Genomic DNA, 18,725 nt, shown 5'->3' with positions numbered 1-18,725 from the left:
TGCTCTTTGAGGTGGACCCCCTAAAACTGCATTATAGGACTGACAGACAACAACGGTTTGACCAAAAAATGTCTGTGGAAACAAAGACACCTACATCTTGGATGCCCTTGAGGTAAGCTAAAACATATCAAAAATTAATTTCAAAGTGAACTATCCCTTTAAAACACTTCCAATTGGCCACTGCGTTAACACCCTCAACATTATTTACTATACACAACACATACTTATTCAAAAGAAGTAGCAACTCCAGAGTATGTAATTTGGGATACTGTACCAGTCTCCTGAAGCAGGATTGAAAAACACTGGATTACACCAACAAAGAGTATCATCTCACTACACCGGTTACATTTGATTTATTTCAATGAGAACACAAAGAGGAAGAGATGCATGCTAGGACAGACATGTCATGGTAAATCAAGGAGACAGTGAGGAGACGAGACACAAGGAAACACCGACCACCAGAGCACCAGATCTTTATTATACACAACACCTTTTATTATCTCACTTCTCATTGTGCATTTTGCTCCAAATCCATTTTAAATTGCTACACAGGCACTTGACAATTTGTTATTCCAAAAGCATAAAAAAGTCGTTAAATATGTCCTCGGTCCCTCACTCCATACAAAAGGACAGAATCATTAGAGGGAGAGACGGGGATTGGGTCACCTTAACCTTAAAGACCACAGGAGAGTTACGGCTGCAGTGATTTGGGCTCCATCCAGTTCTTAACAGATGCTGAAGACATTTCAATTTGGAAAAGATAAAGCTGCATACAATTTAAAAAGCCTTGAATTGACTGGATCGTGAAGAAAGAGTGTTGATTGCCATCACTGTAGCCATAACACACAGGAGTGACTCAAGAGCATTTGGTATTTAAATCCACAGCTAATTTTTAAGTTTCACCTCAAGTCCGACTCAAAGCGTTCAGTTATTTACAGACATATTTGTGCTGAAATCAAACTCGCTTGCACCAAATCCCCATTCTTATCCTCAAGTTAATCAAGAAAACAGAATTTGTTGTGGCCCATTTCCTTGTGCGCACATCAATAAAAGCAATTCTGCAATCATATCCGGATCAATAGGAAACCAGCTGGACCGCTTTTCACTCTGAATTAACTGTAATTACCACAACCGACAGGGCACAAATCTATCGATAGCAAAGACTATCTGGCGTTCTACACAGTTTGTGAAAAATGCCATTAACACGAAGACGACAAACGCTCAGGTTATAAATAATACACGCGTGTTAGTACATCTACTATGATGCCTACATGAAAGCCTTTGTTTCACCGTCTTGGTGTCAGAAAGTTCCCTGTGTGTGTCAAGTTTGAACGGAGTGATTCCATATAGCAAACGCCCCACGACCCCAAATACACATACATGTACCATGTTCTGAGACCCCTCGTTTGAGTGCACTCCCACCTTCCTGATGCTTTTCCCGCTCATAAATCCCACTCCCCTGACCCTCATTATTCCAAGCGACATAAAAGCGTCCCCAGATTCGTTTAAAAAACTGTTGCAAAGATCAAAACGCTAAGCTACCAGATTTGGAGTCGGATGTTACCTGAGACGCTATCTTACAGAGCGATGACGGGTCGGCCCGTCGCCAAGTGGTTACCGTGCTTTCCAGGATTATATTCACATACACAAATTATTATTTGTATAAACAGATCATTACAGAAATTTGCATACAAATTGTGCCTGAAAAAAAGCCCCGTCCATGAAACCCACCGAATTCCCCTAGTAGGCGCTGTAGTGACGGTAGGGTTAGGATTAAGGTTGGATTAGCGCAATACAGCGCCTACTAGGGTGACATAATTCGGCACAACACCAGAAACATAACAACGGCCAATTGAACATGAAAGACGAATGAAATCGGGTCAAAATAATCCCACATTGTATAATGGTAACGGTCATTGTGTCTTATTTCAGGATATCAAGTTAAGAGTCAAGAAAACACAGAATGAAATCAAAAAACACATGAAGAAGTGTCCACAACAAGAAGGAGGTCTTCAACCACCCTTCAGTTAGCCAAGAACAGGAAGACGACAGGCTAGTTTAACAGCAACTAGCTTGCACAGTGCTTGTATGCATCTTATCCAACATTGAGCCACTAGTCAGTGAGGAGGCATGAGTCATCTAATGTTGGTTCGTCTACAAAAGTTGAGTAGGATACCCCCTGGTGGTCACCTGACCTATGCGAGTGATAAAATGACTGAAAGTTGGAGGCCACTACACCCTTAAAGTCACTCTATATATTTCAACAAAATAACAACAATAATAATAGTTATGTGCTTAATTTAGACCTCTGGGATTTAAAGGTAGGGATGTGATTAGCAGCGCTGATCAGAGGACAGTTTGAGTGGATTATTAAGGTCTATTGGTCAGGCTGTTCGTGTAGACGCGCACGCACGTTTCAGTGCAGCTCTCCAGCCCAAGCACACTATGGTGCCCGGCGCACGGGTCTAGTCTAGCAGGGAGGGCTCGGCGGGGCGGATAATGGTGGGCCGGTTTGGAGCGCCAGGGGGTCTTCTGCTGCAGGAGGAGAAAAGAGTGAGAAACAGAGGTGAGACATACCCACAACCACAGGGAAATGACTGAGGAGAAGGGATAAGGAATTATTAGGCGAGGCGATACGAGGAGGGATGAGAAAAGGCAATAGATAGACAAGACTAGATGAGAGGAGACTAGATGAGATGAGAAAAAAAAAGAGATGAGGAAAGAAAAAGTGACGAAGAGTTGAAAAGCGACAAGATGAGATGAGACTACTTGAGAGGTGATAAGTTGAGACAAAATTAGAAAATAAAAGATGAGGAAAGACAAGACTAGATGAAACTACAGGAGAAGAGAAGAGACTAGATGAGATGAGACTAGACAAGAAGAGTTGAAAAGAGAATAGATGAGGACAGACAACATGAGAAAATAAGACTAGATGACAAGATGAGACTAGACGAGAAGAGATGAAAAGAGAAAAGATGAGGACAGACAACATGAGAGGAAATGAGACTAGATGAGAAAACAAAAAATGAGGTCAGACAAGACTAGATGAGACATGAGAGGAGATTAGACTAGATAAATTGAGATGAAATAAGGAAAGATGAGACTAGATGAAACTACATGAGAAGAGAAGAGACTAGATGAGATGAGACTAGACAAGAAGAGTTGAAAAGAGAATAGATGAGGACAGACAACATGAGAAAATAAGACTAGATGACAAGATGAGACTAGACGAGAAGAGATGAAAAGAGAAAAGATGAGGACAGACAACAGGAGAGGAAATGAGACTAGATGAGAAAACACAAAAGATGAGGTCAGACAAGACTAGATGAGATTACATGAGAGGAGACGAGACTACATGAGATGGGATGAGGAAAGAAAAGGTGACTAGAAGAGTTGAAAAGCATTAAGATGAGATGAGACATGAGAGGACTAGATAAATTGAGATGAAATGAGAAAAGACAAGACTAGATGAAACTACATGAGAAGATTAAATGTAACTATATGAGATAAGATGAGACAAGATGAGGTGAGACGAGACAAGATTAATAGAGACAAAGAAGTTAGATGAGACTACGTGAGAAGAGATAAGATAAAATTAGACTAGACCAGAAGAGAATGAACAAGAGATGAAATGAGATGAGAAGAGGCTAGATGAGACTAAATCGGAACAGACAAAAACAAGACAAACTTAGAAAAGAGACAAGACAAGATCAAGAAACGACAGGAAGAGAAAAGCCAAAAGAGGCTAGATAAAAAAGAAAGAAAAAAGAAAACACAAGAAAGGACAAGATGAAAAGAAACAAGATGACATTAAAACAGTGAAAAACAGATGGGAAGAGACAAGTTCAGGACAGATGAGACAAAGCGAGAAAGCACGAGAAAAAATTTGATGAGAAGAGAAAAAGAAGAGTGGAAAAGATTAAAGGTGAAAAAATGAGAATAGAAGTGATTAGGAGAGCCAAGGCTAGATGAGACTAGATAAGAAGAGATGAAAGGAAGATGAGTAGAGACGAGAAGAAAAAAAAAAGATCAAATGAGATCAAAAGAGGAAAATAAAAACACTGGAGGGTTACCGGTAAGTAAGAATATGCTGAGAAAGAAATTAGGAAACAATTAGTTTGTGACAGGACAGAATGCACTGTTAGTGAGAGAAGAATGACTCAAAACCTTGACAAACCAAGGCTTCTTAAGTTTTTCAACAAACGTTCACTCCTCTGAGCTTCATGCTTGTTCTCTCACACACATACAGACGAGAATAGACCATTTCACAAGATGTAAACAACACTGGTCCAGAAGCACTTCCTGTTTCAGTTTTTTAACACTACATAAAAGCTGGGATAAAATACAACCAACAGAACATTTAAAACTGAATCAAAAAGTTAAACAAACATCTATAATATGTTTTCTTTACATGTGAAATAAAGAAAACAGTTACAAACTGAAACAGGAAGTGCTTCTGGACCAGTGTTGTTTACATCTTGTGAAATGGTCTATACGCATCTCTTTGGAGGCGACACACTGGTTAACAGTCTTACCTGGGGACGCCCGGAGGGATACGGGCGGGGCGGGACGGGATCTGAGGAGGGGCACTGAAAGGATCCAGGCTGCTGTTACCGAAGGCATTCATGGGCTGTCCTGGCCGAGAGGGAATGGGCGGAGCTACATAGGCAGGGATGGGGTTTAGAGTGGGCGGGCCTGGTGTTGGACCTCTCACTGCTGGAGGCCTGCTGGGGGGCGGGGCCGATGTAGGCGGTCTGCGCTGGGGGGTGGGGCTACACAGGACAGGAAAAGAAGACATTTAGAATTAAAAAGGACCATACTCTAAAGCAGATAGTTCACCCCAAAATTAAACTTGTATTGACTCATCTACATCGTTCCAAATCTCCATACAAAACGTATTTTTAAAACCATTCGAAATCGTGTGATGTTAATGTTAACAGCCCAATGCAAACACCCTTTTACTTTGCTTCAACCTTGTCAAACTTTATGAATTATTCTTTTATAGAAGGTTCAAGTGGTGTGTAAGGCAGTGTTGGGAAAGTTCACTAGTTCAAAGTTCAGTTCATAGTTCATACTTCAAAAAATTAACTAGTTCATTCACAGTTCTTTTTTTCTGTTTTGTCGACGGCAGCCGCGGTGCAACACTGGCGTCTTGTGTTGCCAGATTGGGTGTGTTTTGCTATATATTAAGGCCTGTTTATGTGTATTTTAGCCGGGTTTTCGCCTGGAAGGCTCTATAGAAATCTGGCACCCTATTGTACGAAGTCAAACTGAGAGAGCGTGCGTTCACAGACACCAGAATGAACGCGTTCACAGTAGGGGTGGCACGGTTCACGAAACCGACGGTTCGGTTTGTATCACGGTTTTAGTGTCACGGTTTTCGGTTCTGTACGGTTCTTGTTATTTTTTTCTTTTAATCTTTAACACATCAGAAATGTACTTCAGCATGTGATATATAGCTTAATTATCCACACTTTAGGATACAGTATAAAAAAAATTATATTCATGCAATCATGCACAAACTGAATTTGACTCTTTGACTTTAAGCACATTTTGGGACTATCTCAGAGGAAAGCTAGGTGAGATTTTGACACAGCAAGAGAGAAGAAATTGACATGCTTTTCGTTTATTTGGCAAAAAAAAAGGAGAATGTGTATCACTATCTCTACAAGAACTTGTGCATTTTTATCACACAAATCTTATTTACACAAAGAAATTAACTTGCATTTATGAACTGACAACTTTTGTAGCTCTTACAAAAATTCTATCTTTTAAAAGAAAAAAAGAGGAACTACACTGTCTTTTATGAATAAGTCAATATACATGAAACCTCACTGCCTATAATTAGGCTATAGAAATAGCAAAGGCCATAAACATAAAGTGAAAAGTTCAACCTCAACACAAAAAACAGTATCAACAATGCTTCTATTCCCAAAAAGTGAGGGTACCTTTTTTTCAGTTTAAATTAAAGTGCAGGATTTGGAAACATTTGACTGAAGCTCTTATCTAAACATAAAGTGCCACTGTAACGTTATATTAAAATACCATAACATGAAATCAAAAATGTCCCCACACACCGGACTTATAGACTTATACGACGCTGGCGCATCCTCCAACTCCCTCATCTCTCCCACTTGCCATTTCTCCGCGTGCCGTGACCTGCAGCGCTCCATACTCCACTTTTACTGGCTTGTTTACTAACTTGAACCGGCGCTGCACAGAGCGATCGGTAATGACATCAAATACCGCGGAAGTGAGTGACGGAGCCGTCGTTCCCGCTCTAGTGTGATGTTATTCACCGGTCGCTCTGTGCAGCGCTGGTCCAAGTCGAACAAGCTTATGTCGCGCGAAAAGAAAACACACGTCACATACGGGCACGAGGTTACATTGCGCATGCGTCGAACCGTGAGACGCACAGACGCTCCGAACCGAGACAAGCGAACCGAACGGTTCGGGTGTTTTTTCATGTACCGTGCCACCCCTAGTTCACAGTAACGTTAATCAGGCAGTAATAAAGTACGTTCAGTTCACGTTCGTCCAAAATATGAACGCGTTCATGAACTATCGTTCATGGAACGTGTTCAGGCACAACACTGGTGTAAGACATTGGAAGCCAGCAGATTATGACTGTTTCTAGAGCATGTAGTGTCATCTGATGTTAAAAAATAAGCTCAGAATCGATTCAGGAGAGAATAGCGATGCATTCGGAAGAAAATGGAATCGATTCGCGATGCATCGATTTATTGTCCCGGCCCTAATGAATGCGTGTAGCATCAAGTGTGTAGAATGTAATCCGGATGTACTACACCCGTTGTGTATTTGTTCTGGTGCGACTTCACAAGATGAGCAAGATACGCGAAAGAAAAAAAAAATAACATTGGAGATCAAATTGGTCATTTTCATGCGACCCATACGCTTGCTTCGCCTCACTGCTATTGACAATTTCAGTCCCGTGACCTTATGGGATAGTAAAGTGTCCACTGGATGTGTACTCACTGGAAGTAGGTCATTGCCTGAATAGTATGAATTCAGACATACTACTCATTTCGCCTACTATAATGCAGGAAAGTATGCGATTTAAAATTCAGCACTAGTATTTTTTGTAAGGTTTATCCCTTTCACTTACTACTAAATGAAACATTTGTGGATTAACGCGTACGGTTTCGCATACTATTTTTAAAAACAGTATACTAGAATTCCAGAGCGAACAAAGAAAACTACAATATGAGAATCTAATTCCTTCACAGCTAAACGCATGTTGTTCATGTTCTAACCTGGACTCCGGCATCCAGCTGTCGTTCACGGGAGGAGGCACGGGCGTGGACACGGTGCTGGTGCTAATGTCTCCGATGATGTTGAGCGCCTCTTTGATGGCATGGTACATTCGCAGCATCTCGTCTCTGCGCTGGGCCTGGTCAGCAGACTCCTCCATCAGACTGTTCTGATCTCCTGAGGAGTACAGGTACGCCAGCAGCTCTGAATGGATGAAGTCTTTAGCCTGGGGAAAGAAAGAAAGGAGAACCATGTTTGCAATACATTCAAATCAATGAGTTTCAATAGGCATACAACACAAACGGTTGAGTACTTACGCTGTTGATCATGAGATGCATGATAGTCTTGGGCATGAGGTCTCGGATGGTCTTGTTGACGATACCAATGTAGGAGTCCACCAGGTTTCGGATGGTCTCCACCTGCCTCTCCAGCTGAGGGTCCATGGAGAATGTGTCGGCTGGGGCGGCATCTTCTGCCTCCACCTACACACACACACACACACAATGAATGAATGAATTTTAAAGACAACATGAAAGTCAAATTGATCTATATACTTAAAGGATTAGTTCACTTTTGAAAAAACTTTTACTGATAATTTACTCACCCCCATGTCATCCAAGATGTCCATGTCTTTCTTTCCTCAGTCGAAAAGAAATTTAGGTTTTTGATGAAAACATTCCAGGATTTTTCTCCATATAATGGACTTCAATGGGAACCGGATGGTTCAAGGTCCAAAAGACAGTTAATAACTGTTACAGATGCAGCTTCAAATGTCTTTAAACGATATCAGACGATGAATAAGGGTCTTATCATGCGAAACGATCGGATATTTCAAAACTTATTCCAAAAATGTAACTTTTCTAAGGACAAATGCTATCCTAGCTCTATTCTGTGAGGCGCGTTTGTAACGTCACGTAATACGTAATTACGTTCAAAAGGTCACGGGCGACGTAGCCGGAAGTACAGAATCAAAATCGTGCGACATCGTTGTTTTACCTTTTAATTCCTTTTTTATAAACGGCGTTTGAGTTAGTTTTCACGTTCAACCTATGCGTTCAACTTGTAAACACTCTGACTCTGTACTTCTGGCTACGTCGCCCATGACCTTTTGAACGTAATTACGTACTACGTGACGTTGCAAACGCGCCTCACAGAATGGAGAAAGGCTAGCATTTGTCCTTAGAAAAGTTACATTTTTGGAATAAGCTTTGAAATAACCGATCGTTTTGCATGATAAGACCCTTATTCATCGTCTGGTGTCGTTTAAAGACATTTGAAGCTGCATCTGAAACTGTTATTAACACTATCTTTTGGACCTGAACCATCCGGTTCCCATTGAAGTCCATTATATGGAGAAAAATCCTGGAATGTTTTCATCAAAAACCTAAATTTCTTTTCGACTGAGGAAAGAAAGACATGGACATCTTGGATGACATGGGGGTGAGTAAATTATCAGCAAAAGTTTTTTCAAAAGTGAACTAATCCTTTAATAAATGTACCGGTTTCTCATTGTGGTCAATACATTAGTGCGCACTATTCTTATAAATAAACTTTTCTTTTGTCTTTCATCAAATTGTAGTAACTTTCTCCACCTATAAAATAGCCTCTACTACCCTAACCAAAACCATGACACTAGAAAACATGACTGATGTGTGCCCATGTTAATGCTCCTTGTCCACAAAAGCTTTCCAAAAGTTGCTCAGACACTGAAATGTCTGAAAAAATGCTTATAGTCCCCCTGTGGTGAAAATCTAATCTCTAAGTGTAGTTCTTTGCTCGTTTTTTAACAAAAAGGAAACGTTCAAATCTTTTAAAACATACGCGATAGCTGTTGTTCGACGGCGGCATCCATCTTTGTAAAGTAGGCCACAAAATCTGCTTCAAAATCCCAGCGCTGTCGTCATCGTGTAAAGCCCGCCCCAACGTTTCTGATTGGTGCCTCGATTTCGACGGATTAGAAATGGGCTAATTTTCAGAATTTACCGGAAGTTGTCTGGGTTTTCCCAGTCTAGCAGTGAACCAAAGACAGTCTCAAAAACACGGTTTGAAATTGCTGGTGTTTCTGACGTCACAAACTACCTTGTAACCAATCAGGTCAACCTGCCGACAGGCTTTAGCAAATCATTAACAGCGAACTAGCAGGGGAGTCTCGAGAGATGCCAGGTTATATTTTGGGTAGATTTAGCAATATGGCGGGCGTATGATGTATATTACGATGTTCTGATGAACTATATGACTGACGTTCTGAGATGTTCAAATAAGTGTTCAAATGACACATTTGTACCTGATCTTTCTCAGGGTAAACACCCGCTCTGAGAAAAGAGGCTTTCCAGCTATCCATGTCCTCTTGTGTGTCACAGGCCAGCTCGATCTGACGCAAGTCCTTATACACGTTCCTGCAAGGGGGATCGAACACATGAAGTCACCGAACACCAAACACAAACATTGAGAGAGCAGTCGGCCCTGACCTTTGCTCAGTGTTGAAGATAGCAAAAATGTGCTTATTGGACATGAAGCCTTTCTCCATGTCTCTGAGCTTCAGGTTGTCCAGAGGGAGCATGTATTTCTTCTCTTTTTCCTATTAGAGTGAAACGAGAGAGAAAGAACAATGTTATAAAGCTCTGCGTGAAGATTCTTCTTTCGCAAAAAAAAGGGACAAAATGACGGGGAGTGAATGATGACCGGATTTTGATTTATCGAGTGAACTCTGTCCATTTAAAGGACCACCAGGTTGCCAAGCAAGAGAGGGGGATGTGAGACAGAGAGAGAGAAAAGAAAGAGAAGAGGAGGAGTCTGGATGAGGACTAATGCTGCCAACTCGTTCTGTTGCGTTGAGAAGCAGCATCTGGAAACGTTTATGTCTGCAAAGCTACGGCCCCAACAGTTACATCACTCAGAGGAACACTTCCCTGCCCCCAACACACACAGTAACCCAGTACGATTTCCTGCAAATTCCAAAGTCGGATCCCGGCTGGAACATTTCAGTGCGCTTGCCACGTCACTTTGCCTCCCCTTTCGTCCCGCTCTTCGTCTCTCCTTTCTCCATTTACCGCTTTCTCTTCGCTTCGGAAACCACCGCTAAAGGAACATTTCTCAGTGTTTCTCGTAAGGCGATGGTAAGAGGGCGAAAACCGCCAACTGTTTGCTGTTCAGATTGTGAGAAAAGAGCCATGATGGCAGAACGGTCCGGATTTCTCTTGAAGAAACGGCAGAGGCCTGGAATATACATTTGCCACGCAGCAAGTGGACTGGTGAGTATACCGAATATATACGTTTTAAATTCATTCGCAATGTAAAGATTATCAAGAAGCAACGCTGGGATGTGTTATTCTGACCGGTTTCATCATATTTTAGACTCATAATATATTTACTACAATTTCTTGTGAATATGTGGGCCAGTTTGAATTACTTGATTCTTTGTGTGCCTTCATTAACTCAGCACGAAAAGCTTTTTAAATGTACGCCCCCAAGTCAAAGGATATTATACTTTTGCATTAAAAATGAACATCATTAACATAATATGTACAGGTATTTTAATTTGGATTTTTTATTCCAATTATTTGCAATTCGACTTGTTACTATGATTTTACCGTATTATACTTTACAACTGAAATATCATTTTTTGTTCACATTACAATAATGGGGATGAGATTTTAGGAATTTTGATGATTAAAAAAAAAAGCTGTTGAAAAAGTTCTTAATGATTATATAACAACCTTCATTTACTTTACTTTTTATTGCTTTATATGAAATAAGCAGTGACCCGAACACGTTCTCGATGGGTTTATCAGTGTGCCTGTCTGAACTGTTTACTCTCCTCTGCAGTCGTGTGCGGTCCTCGGGGCAGTGACCTGCGGTCCAGCCGCCCTTTTGCCTCCCCCCCGCCTGCCCAGTGTTCAGACTACCTGTTCATCATGCTGCAGCTGAACAGTAGTCCGCACATTGGTTAGGCTGGGCAGGGACACACACACCCGCGCCTCGAGCAACAAGGACTCTGCCATTCGCCGCTGGACGGGGGGAGGGATTTTACGAATTCACAAACTCTCTTGGGGACTAAAGTAAGATGTGTACCTCAATGCGTTTAGCAGATGCTTGTAACCCAAAAGCAACTTACAGTATACATTGAGAAATATATGCGCTGCCTAGGAATGACGTTACCATTACCATGGTCTACCAGTCGAGCCATGAGAACTCGTTTCAAACACACATGGGGTTCTGAGTCCAATTTGAGTGGCGCTAAATCGAGAGGGGGAGCGACTGTGAACGAGAAATGAAGAACAGATGAATCTCACCTCCTCGTCCTTGTACCAGGACACCGATTCGGCCGACAGGACGAACCAGTACTCCTTGGAGCCGCCCTTCATGATGCTGATGTTGAGGGTTAGCCAGCCTTTACGGATCACCTGTGGGACAGGAGGGCGGGAATGGGGGAGGGTGTAGGGCATGCCACAAGGGTGGGAAAAAAAATTCATGAGACCATTCCACACACTTGTATATTCAACAGTCCTATGCTGAACCTAAAAACCCTATTGTGCCAACCTTCGACACTTACCTGCTGAGGAAATATTTTCTGGTACCCTGTCAAAATTTTGTTGTTGTCATCACTTCTAACGACTAACCTGAACAACTAAATAAAGCTGCTTTGTACATTACAGTCGTGGTTCTCAACTGATTTAGCAACATTCAGGTGTGGCCAAATTGGCGAAATTTCATTGAGATTTAACCAATTGTCAATTGTTCATTATCAATTGTGTAGCGATCTATGAAGCAGAACTCGTAAAAAGGCCTTCTGAACTTGACGCATTGGCCAACTTGACCATAAGAAAAATCTGAGTGGGGAAATCTTTCGCCCTCAAGCGAAACTCCAGATCGCGTGGATTTAGGTAACTACAACAACCCTTTTGTGACTGGGCCGGTCGATCGTATGCTTATTTGCGCTAATATTCACGATTCGACTTGGATTTTTTTTTCAAACCTGAGATGTTTAGGTTGCGACTCACCAGTTGGGAACCACAGGATCTAGCGTTAAACTACACGGAGTCAGAACATAAGGCAGCAATTAAAGCTTAGTCACAAAAGAAACGCTCCAGAAACCCTGAATAAACACTAACAAAACCGCTGGGGAGTGTCTTGAAGTCTTGAAATAGAGCAACAATAAAAGTACAAAAGAAAAACTTTGTTGTGTTTGTCGTTTCTTCCTGCTTTCAAAAGCAATGTGGAAATGTGACAGCAGATGCCATCCAGACCAACTGGCCTGCCAGAGGAGCGGAGGTCAGAGGTCGAAAGAGGTATGTTAGGGTCAAATTGGTGAGTAAAAGCTAACCTACATACTGGTAAACAAGCAGCGTTAGTAGTGTTAAATGGAGAAAGACGTCCACTCAAGTGTGATAGTGGGAAGGCATCGGTAGAGTCTACTGGTTTGCTAAGAGAAGGTTGAGGAGTAGAAAGGGAATGTAAAAATGTTAGTTAAGAAAACAGTTTAAAAAGGGAGGGGGAGGGCTCTCCAATGTTATTTTTGAGGGTTGAAAGGTATCCGGAAGTCAAGGATTATGGGATCAAAATGAATCTTTTTTACGATCTTTCAAGCTCCGTCCTGGTACTACATCTTTACTTCGTAATACCACACGGCATCAGTGACATTAAACTTATCTCGTAACGGAAATACATATCTGCGACAAGCATTAAGATACCATCCCTTTTCTCCCTTTCCATTTTGCTTTGTTCTCTATAAAGTCGGAGTGAAACCAAGAAGAGAGGGTTTGAGTTAGTCAGAGAGGGCCAACAGAAACAACACAGACTTAAAACTAACGGCACAGACTATATAGATGGTTTGCCTTGGTGGGGAAATGCCATCAACTTTCTCAAACCTAGAAACCTGATAACCATCTCTAAGAGGGGAAAAAGACAAAAGAGAATAAGGTGAGAAAGAGAAAAAAAAAAAAACGCCAGGACGGTACAGCTCAGGCATCTCGTGTTAGGAGCGACCCGAACAAATGACCACAAAAACGCTCTCGAGTATCTTTTCATTAGACAGAAATCCAGCAAATATCTGCGGTCAGAGCTTGACTCTGTATTCTCTAACATGGATCCAATTTCCCTTTGCCGCCCACAACTGGAAGAAACGAGAGCATGACCCTATTTTCCGCTAGTGTTTGGATTTCTCCGCTCCTCGACGTCACACGTTCTCACTGCCGTCTCTCTAGCTTACACTGATTAATCCTAATATTATGTAAAGTGTATAATTATCAACAATGTTATTATATAATTATTTCAACATGTTGATAGAACGGGTGATTTTTGAATTAAAGATGAGATGATTAGATCATTACCTGTGAGAGGCGAATGTTAATTACATCGACAGAAATCCCCCGATTAATTTTGTCCCAAAAAAGATTTCTCTGAGGTTGAGCAGTTAATTTTGGAAACGCGAGTAGACTGATCAGTAAAAGAAACCCAGTACTGCCACATTCTGGCCATTACTGGCACACCAAGGGGAAGAAAAAAAAATGATTTTACAATTATGCTGATTTAAAACACTTTTATTTGCCCATTAAAAGGGATAGTTCACCCAAAAATGAAAATTATGCCAACCATCACATTGTTTCAAACCTTAATGAATTTCTTTCTTCTGGTGAACATTAAATAAGATATTTTGAATGGGGCCCATCAATGGCTACCAAAAAGATCTTCTTTAGTGTTCAACAGAAGAAAGAAACTCATACAGGTTTGAGTAAATGATGACAGAATTTCATTTTTGGGTGAAGTATCCCTTTAAGTTTCCTAAGGGCTTTACTTGTTTCGTTTGTTTTGATTGTTTTTCACTTTTTTTTTCTTTGAGCTGGTCATTTCAATTCATCTCGGGGAATCAGTTCAAAACTGTCTATGTCATTAAATAGTTTCAAATCTCTGATTCAATTATTAATTAAATTAAAAATACTCATGCTTTAATTAGACTTCTATTGTTTACTTTTGATTCTTGACAAGAATGGCTGTTTGGATGCAATATAAAATATAATAAAAAAATATATAGCACAGTCCTACATCAGAAGCGTTGCTAGAATGAAGAAAACAATCACGTTTCAATGGAAAATAATTTCGATTAGATCTTCATGGCAAACGCACTTAAAGGGTTAGTTCACCCAAAAATGATGCCATTAATGACTCACCCTCATGTCACCCAAGCCTGTAAGACCTCAGTTTATCTTCGGAACACAGTCTAAGATGTTTTAGATTTAGTCCGAGAGTTCCATTGAAAATGTATGTACGGTATATACTGTCCTTGTCCAGAAAGGTAATAAAGACATAATCAAAGTAGTCCATGTGACATCAGTGGGTGAGTTACAATGTTTTGAAGCATCGAAAATACATTTTGGTCCAAAAATAACAAAAACTACGACTTTATTCAGCATTGTATTCTCTTCCGGTTCTGTTGCCAATCCGCGTTCAGGAGTCCGCAGTGACGTGTATCTGGTGCGTCCATGTATTCGGATTAATATGGCGAATTAATATGGCTTCAAATAAATATGGCAGGGCAAAAAAATACAAGTCTTCCTCTGTCGAAATCCTCAGACATGTTTGCGAAGATTGTTTTGTTTACAGAGTGCATCTCCCTCAGACTGGAAAATGACAATAGAATACTGAATAAAGTTGTAGTTTTTGTTATTTTTGGACCAAAATGTATTTTTGATGCTTCAAAACATTCTGACTAATGTCACATGGACTACTTTAATGATTTCTTTATTTCCTTTATTACGGTAAGGACAGTATACCGTACATGCATTTTCAATGGAGCTCTCGAACTAAAACATCTTAAACTGTCATGGAGGTCGGAGGTCTTACGGGCTTGGGACGACATGAGGGTGAGTCATTAATGACATCATTTTAATTTTTGGGTGAATTAACTCTTAAAAAAAAATCAATCATTCAGTCATTAAAATGCACACCAAATAAAGAAAACTCAAACACACTCCAAATGTTATCTAGGATTCGGGATTGGCTCTTTAGTATGATTGGATGGTTTCTTGGCCCCGCCCACCCACCAAATTCCCCAGGCGACGGAAAGGCTGATTCTCCACAAGGCAAACTCTGCTCACCCAGCCTGGGCCGCCAGGACTCACGTCCAGCAACAGGACAACCGAGGCCTCCATTTCACTCATGTATGCTTTTTTTGTTAAAAAACAAAATTACATTTTTTCATGCAAACACAAAACCACTGTGAATTTTTCTCTAAAATAAATGGTTAGTAACGTTCTCTTGGTTTAATTAAGAAGAATTACCGAATGTTAGGTGGTGCCACTAATTACAGTGGGCATTTTATGGTGGATTTGAGATCAGTTACTGATTACTCGTAACTGTAATTGAACAACAAACTACGAATTATTGTTTTTTTTTATTCCAGGTTCCACTATTTTGGTTTTCCACCAGACTATACCTTCTCGACTTCGGCTTCTCTCAGGCCACCTAGCTGCAGAGTGAAAGAAAAACCATCAGCTTTATAACTCTCGGCCGTCAAGTCAGCACACAGACATCCCGCCCACACTGATAACTATGAGTTACGGCCTCAGTTCTCCTGACTGGATGAGCGCTGATGACCTCTAACTGGGTGTGGCTTGAAGTTTTGTGGTACTTACCAGTACTTCACCCTGCAGTGATATGGAGGGAGGGGGTGAGTTTTGGGTAGAATAAATGAGGGAGAGACACAAGAAACAAGGCAAGGACAATGCAGGAGGAAGTATTAGAAAGACGTGTTTCAAATGGAGATGAAAAGGTTTGAAAGGGACAAGAGAGTGATGGAGTGAGTTAAAGAAGAGAGAAGGAGATACAGCGAGAAAAGAGTTGGGAAGACAGGGAAGCGGACACATGGTGATAGAGAGAGAGAGAGAGCAACAGAACAAAGTTACATGCAATTAGATTAACTGACAGTACCACAAATCAGAATTATGTAATAGGTTGTGTCATTGTCACAGGCTGCATTCATGCATTCATTCTGAATTACACTTCAAAACAGAGAGGGGAAGTTTGCTCTACATTAGGGCAAGACTGAAACATATAAAACAAATGCACTGATTACTCATTTGTCATGCGTGTGTTACTAGCAGCTAGTATTGCTGTGATGCTAGTGAAAGCACAGTTTCACAAAAGCAGGGGAGGAAATGAAAGGGAGTTTCCCTGTCTAATAACACAGCGTACTTTCAAGTTGCTTGTGTCATTTCCACTGAAACCTTAATATATGAAAAGCCCATTTCAGGCTCTTTCATGTTTCTAACGGTGTTACTCTTCAGTGGAGAGAAATGTTCATTCAAATGAAACAGTACACAAATAATATCACTGCGTCCTAACCAGGTGTGACGTGACAAGATTCAAGTTGCCAACACAAATTGTGACATAATGCTTCACAATAACAGCCAAATTTCATTTATAACCCGGGAGGCTAATAGACTTCCTTCAGAAATTTCCTATGGGTTTTTGGCGTCTGAGTAAAATAAGGTACTTGTCTTGTCATTTATGTTGCAGAACAAAACATGAAACATCCTTTTAAAGGGTTAGTTCACCCAAAAATGAAAATTAAGTCATTAATTACTCACCCCCATGCTGTACCAACCCCGTAAGACCTTCGTTCATCTTCGGAACACAAATAAAGATATTTTTGATTGAATCTGAGTGCTGGATCACTCCTACATAGACTGCCTAAGGGACTGGCTCTTGACGGCCCATAAAGTCATTAAAGAAAAGGTTTAAATGTTCCATGTGCCTACAGCGGCTCAATTATAAGTTTATCAAGCGACGAGACTACTTTTTGTGCGAAAAAAACATAAATAACGACTTTTTTCGACTATTCTATTACTTCCTTATGGGCGCATGCGCGAGAACTGAGACGAGGGCGTTCTTCTCCTTCGTCTACTTCTTGTTACCGGCTGCTCAGCTTAGGAGTTTTACCGCCCCCTACCGTATAAGATGATGTGCTGATATAGCTGGAAGCGCAAAACTTTCTGTTTACAAGCAGAGGAAGATGCGCGCTGTACATACGCTTTTCAATTAGCGTATTTTCCGCACTACAAGGTGCACTTAAAAGCATTTAATCTTCTCAAAAAACGACAGTGTTCCTTATAATCCGGAGCGCCTTATAGATGGATCATCATTTTATACGGTAGGTGACGGTAATACTCCTAAGCGGAGCAGCCGGTAACAAAAAGTAGTCGAAGGAGAAGAACGCCCTCGTCTCAGTTCTCGCGCATGCGCCCATAAGGAAGTAATAGAATAGTCGAATTAAGTCGTTATTTATGTTTTTTTCGCACAAAAAGTAGTCTCGTCGCTTGATAAAGTTATAATTGAGCCGCTGTAGGCACATGGAATATTTAAACCTTTTCTTTAATGACTTTATGGGCCGTCAAGAGGCAGTCCCTTAGGCATCCTATGTAGGACTGATCCAGCTCTCAGATTCAATCAAAAATATCTTTATTTGTGTTCCGAAGATGAACGAAGGTCTTACGGGGTTGGTACAGCATGGGGGTGAGTAATTAATGACTTAATTTTCATTTTTGGGTGAACTAACCCTTTAATTACCTGAAACTCGAAAATGCTAACTCCCTTCCAGGTTTTAGGACTTCAAATTAAACAACATTAGTATTATTATTATTAACAACAACAACAACAAAGATAAGTCATTTTGCTTGTTGCTTGTCGGTAAAAGCAAAAACTCAGGTTTACATGGAAGCCATTGGTTTTATCGCTTGTATGTTGCTTGTTTTTTTTTTCACCTGGTAAGGACACTGTACAAAAGGGTGTAGGTGATGACATGTATAAATGATAGAGGCCTTGGGGAAACCGATTGTTTAGTTTTTGCTCAAATGAGGTCAAGTAAAAGTGTTGCTTTCTAAGGGATTCACCAGGGTTTAGTGTTTGGCCCTTTTGTGTTTAACTGGAATGGTGGCGGGAGTGATTGTGTTGGAACGAGGGATGTGGGGAAAGATGTTAGAATGATGTATGTAGAGAAAAATGTACCTGGTTGGGAATGGCCCTCTTCTTGTTGACGATATTTCTTTGCTGGGCGCTGCAGGTGGGGGAAACGGAAGACAATAATTACACACTGATTGGATGCTGCAGTATGTATCGTAAGAATAGCACAACAATAAAACAATATCTGTGTAAACCTCCCTGGCGCTCTGGGTGGGAGCGATCCTGCCACTGAGGCAGGAAGATGGGAGGAGCGGGAGGAAAAAGAGGAGATGGGTGGTCTGATTAACATCTATCTAAATGTAGCTTGGTGGCTGAGGGGGCGCTAGCGCACCTGTTGTTGGCGTACCCTGGTATGGTACCGTCATCCATCCATCTGAAGTCAAGACTGAAAGTGACGGCATGAGAACCGTTAACAAAGGTGCCCTGACAAACTCACGACATGCGCATGGGGGCACGGAGTAGCTTTACCTCAACTCTTGAACTCTCAACTCTCATGC

The 18,725-nt window shown here is 41.1% G+C and overlaps 1 protein-coding gene and 1 long non-coding RNA gene across 9 annotated transcripts in view; one reads left to right on the top strand and one right to left on the bottom strand.

Annotated features, from left to right (window-relative positions):
- Positions 1-18,725, bottom strand: part of dnm2a (dynamin 2a) — a 56,910-nt gene that overhangs the window by 4,386 nt on the left and 33,799 nt on the right. For 2 of the 8 annotated variants that reach the window (XM_039686728.2, XM_039686727.2), the window contains exons 13-21: positions 18,274-18,322; positions 15,704-15,736; positions 11,565-11,675; positions 9,741-9,850; positions 9,557-9,668; positions 7,590-7,754; positions 7,275-7,498; positions 4,536-4,772; positions 458-2,535 (exon numbers count right to left, since the gene is read on the bottom strand). In XM_039686728.2, the coding sequence (XP_039542662.2) occupies positions 2,466-2,535; positions 4,536-4,772; positions 7,275-7,498; positions 7,590-7,754; positions 9,557-9,668; positions 9,741-9,850; positions 11,565-11,675; positions 15,704-15,736; positions 18,274-18,322 (1,111 nt within the window). In that variant the 3' untranslated portion in view covers positions 458-2,465. Of the gene's footprint in view, positions 1-457; positions 2,536-4,535; positions 4,773-7,274; positions 7,499-7,589; positions 7,755-9,556; positions 9,669-9,740; positions 9,851-11,564; positions 11,676-15,703; positions 15,737-15,902; positions 15,915-18,273; positions 18,323-18,725 lie in introns of those variants that run through there. The other 6 variants (XM_039686735.2, XM_039686734.2, XM_039686729.2 and 3 more) reach the window with 5 other exon arrangements.
- Positions 9,846-11,924, top strand: LOC148981985 (uncharacterized). The gene is made up of 2 exons (XR_016155067.1): positions 9,846-10,523; positions 11,098-11,924. It is a non-coding gene; the product is annotated as an uncharacterized LOC148981985 (long non-coding RNA).

This window comes from Pimephales promelas, chromosome 3 (genome assembly GCF_988280905.1).
Source record: "Pimephales promelas chromosome 3, fPimPro1.hap1.1, whole genome shotgun sequence".
In the NCBI taxonomy this organism is placed as follows: domain Eukaryota; kingdom Metazoa; phylum Chordata; class Actinopteri; order Cypriniformes; family Leuciscidae; genus Pimephales; species Pimephales promelas.
The sequence above is the reverse complement of the archived record's forward strand: the minus strand, read 5'-3'. Positions and strand labels throughout refer to the sequence as shown.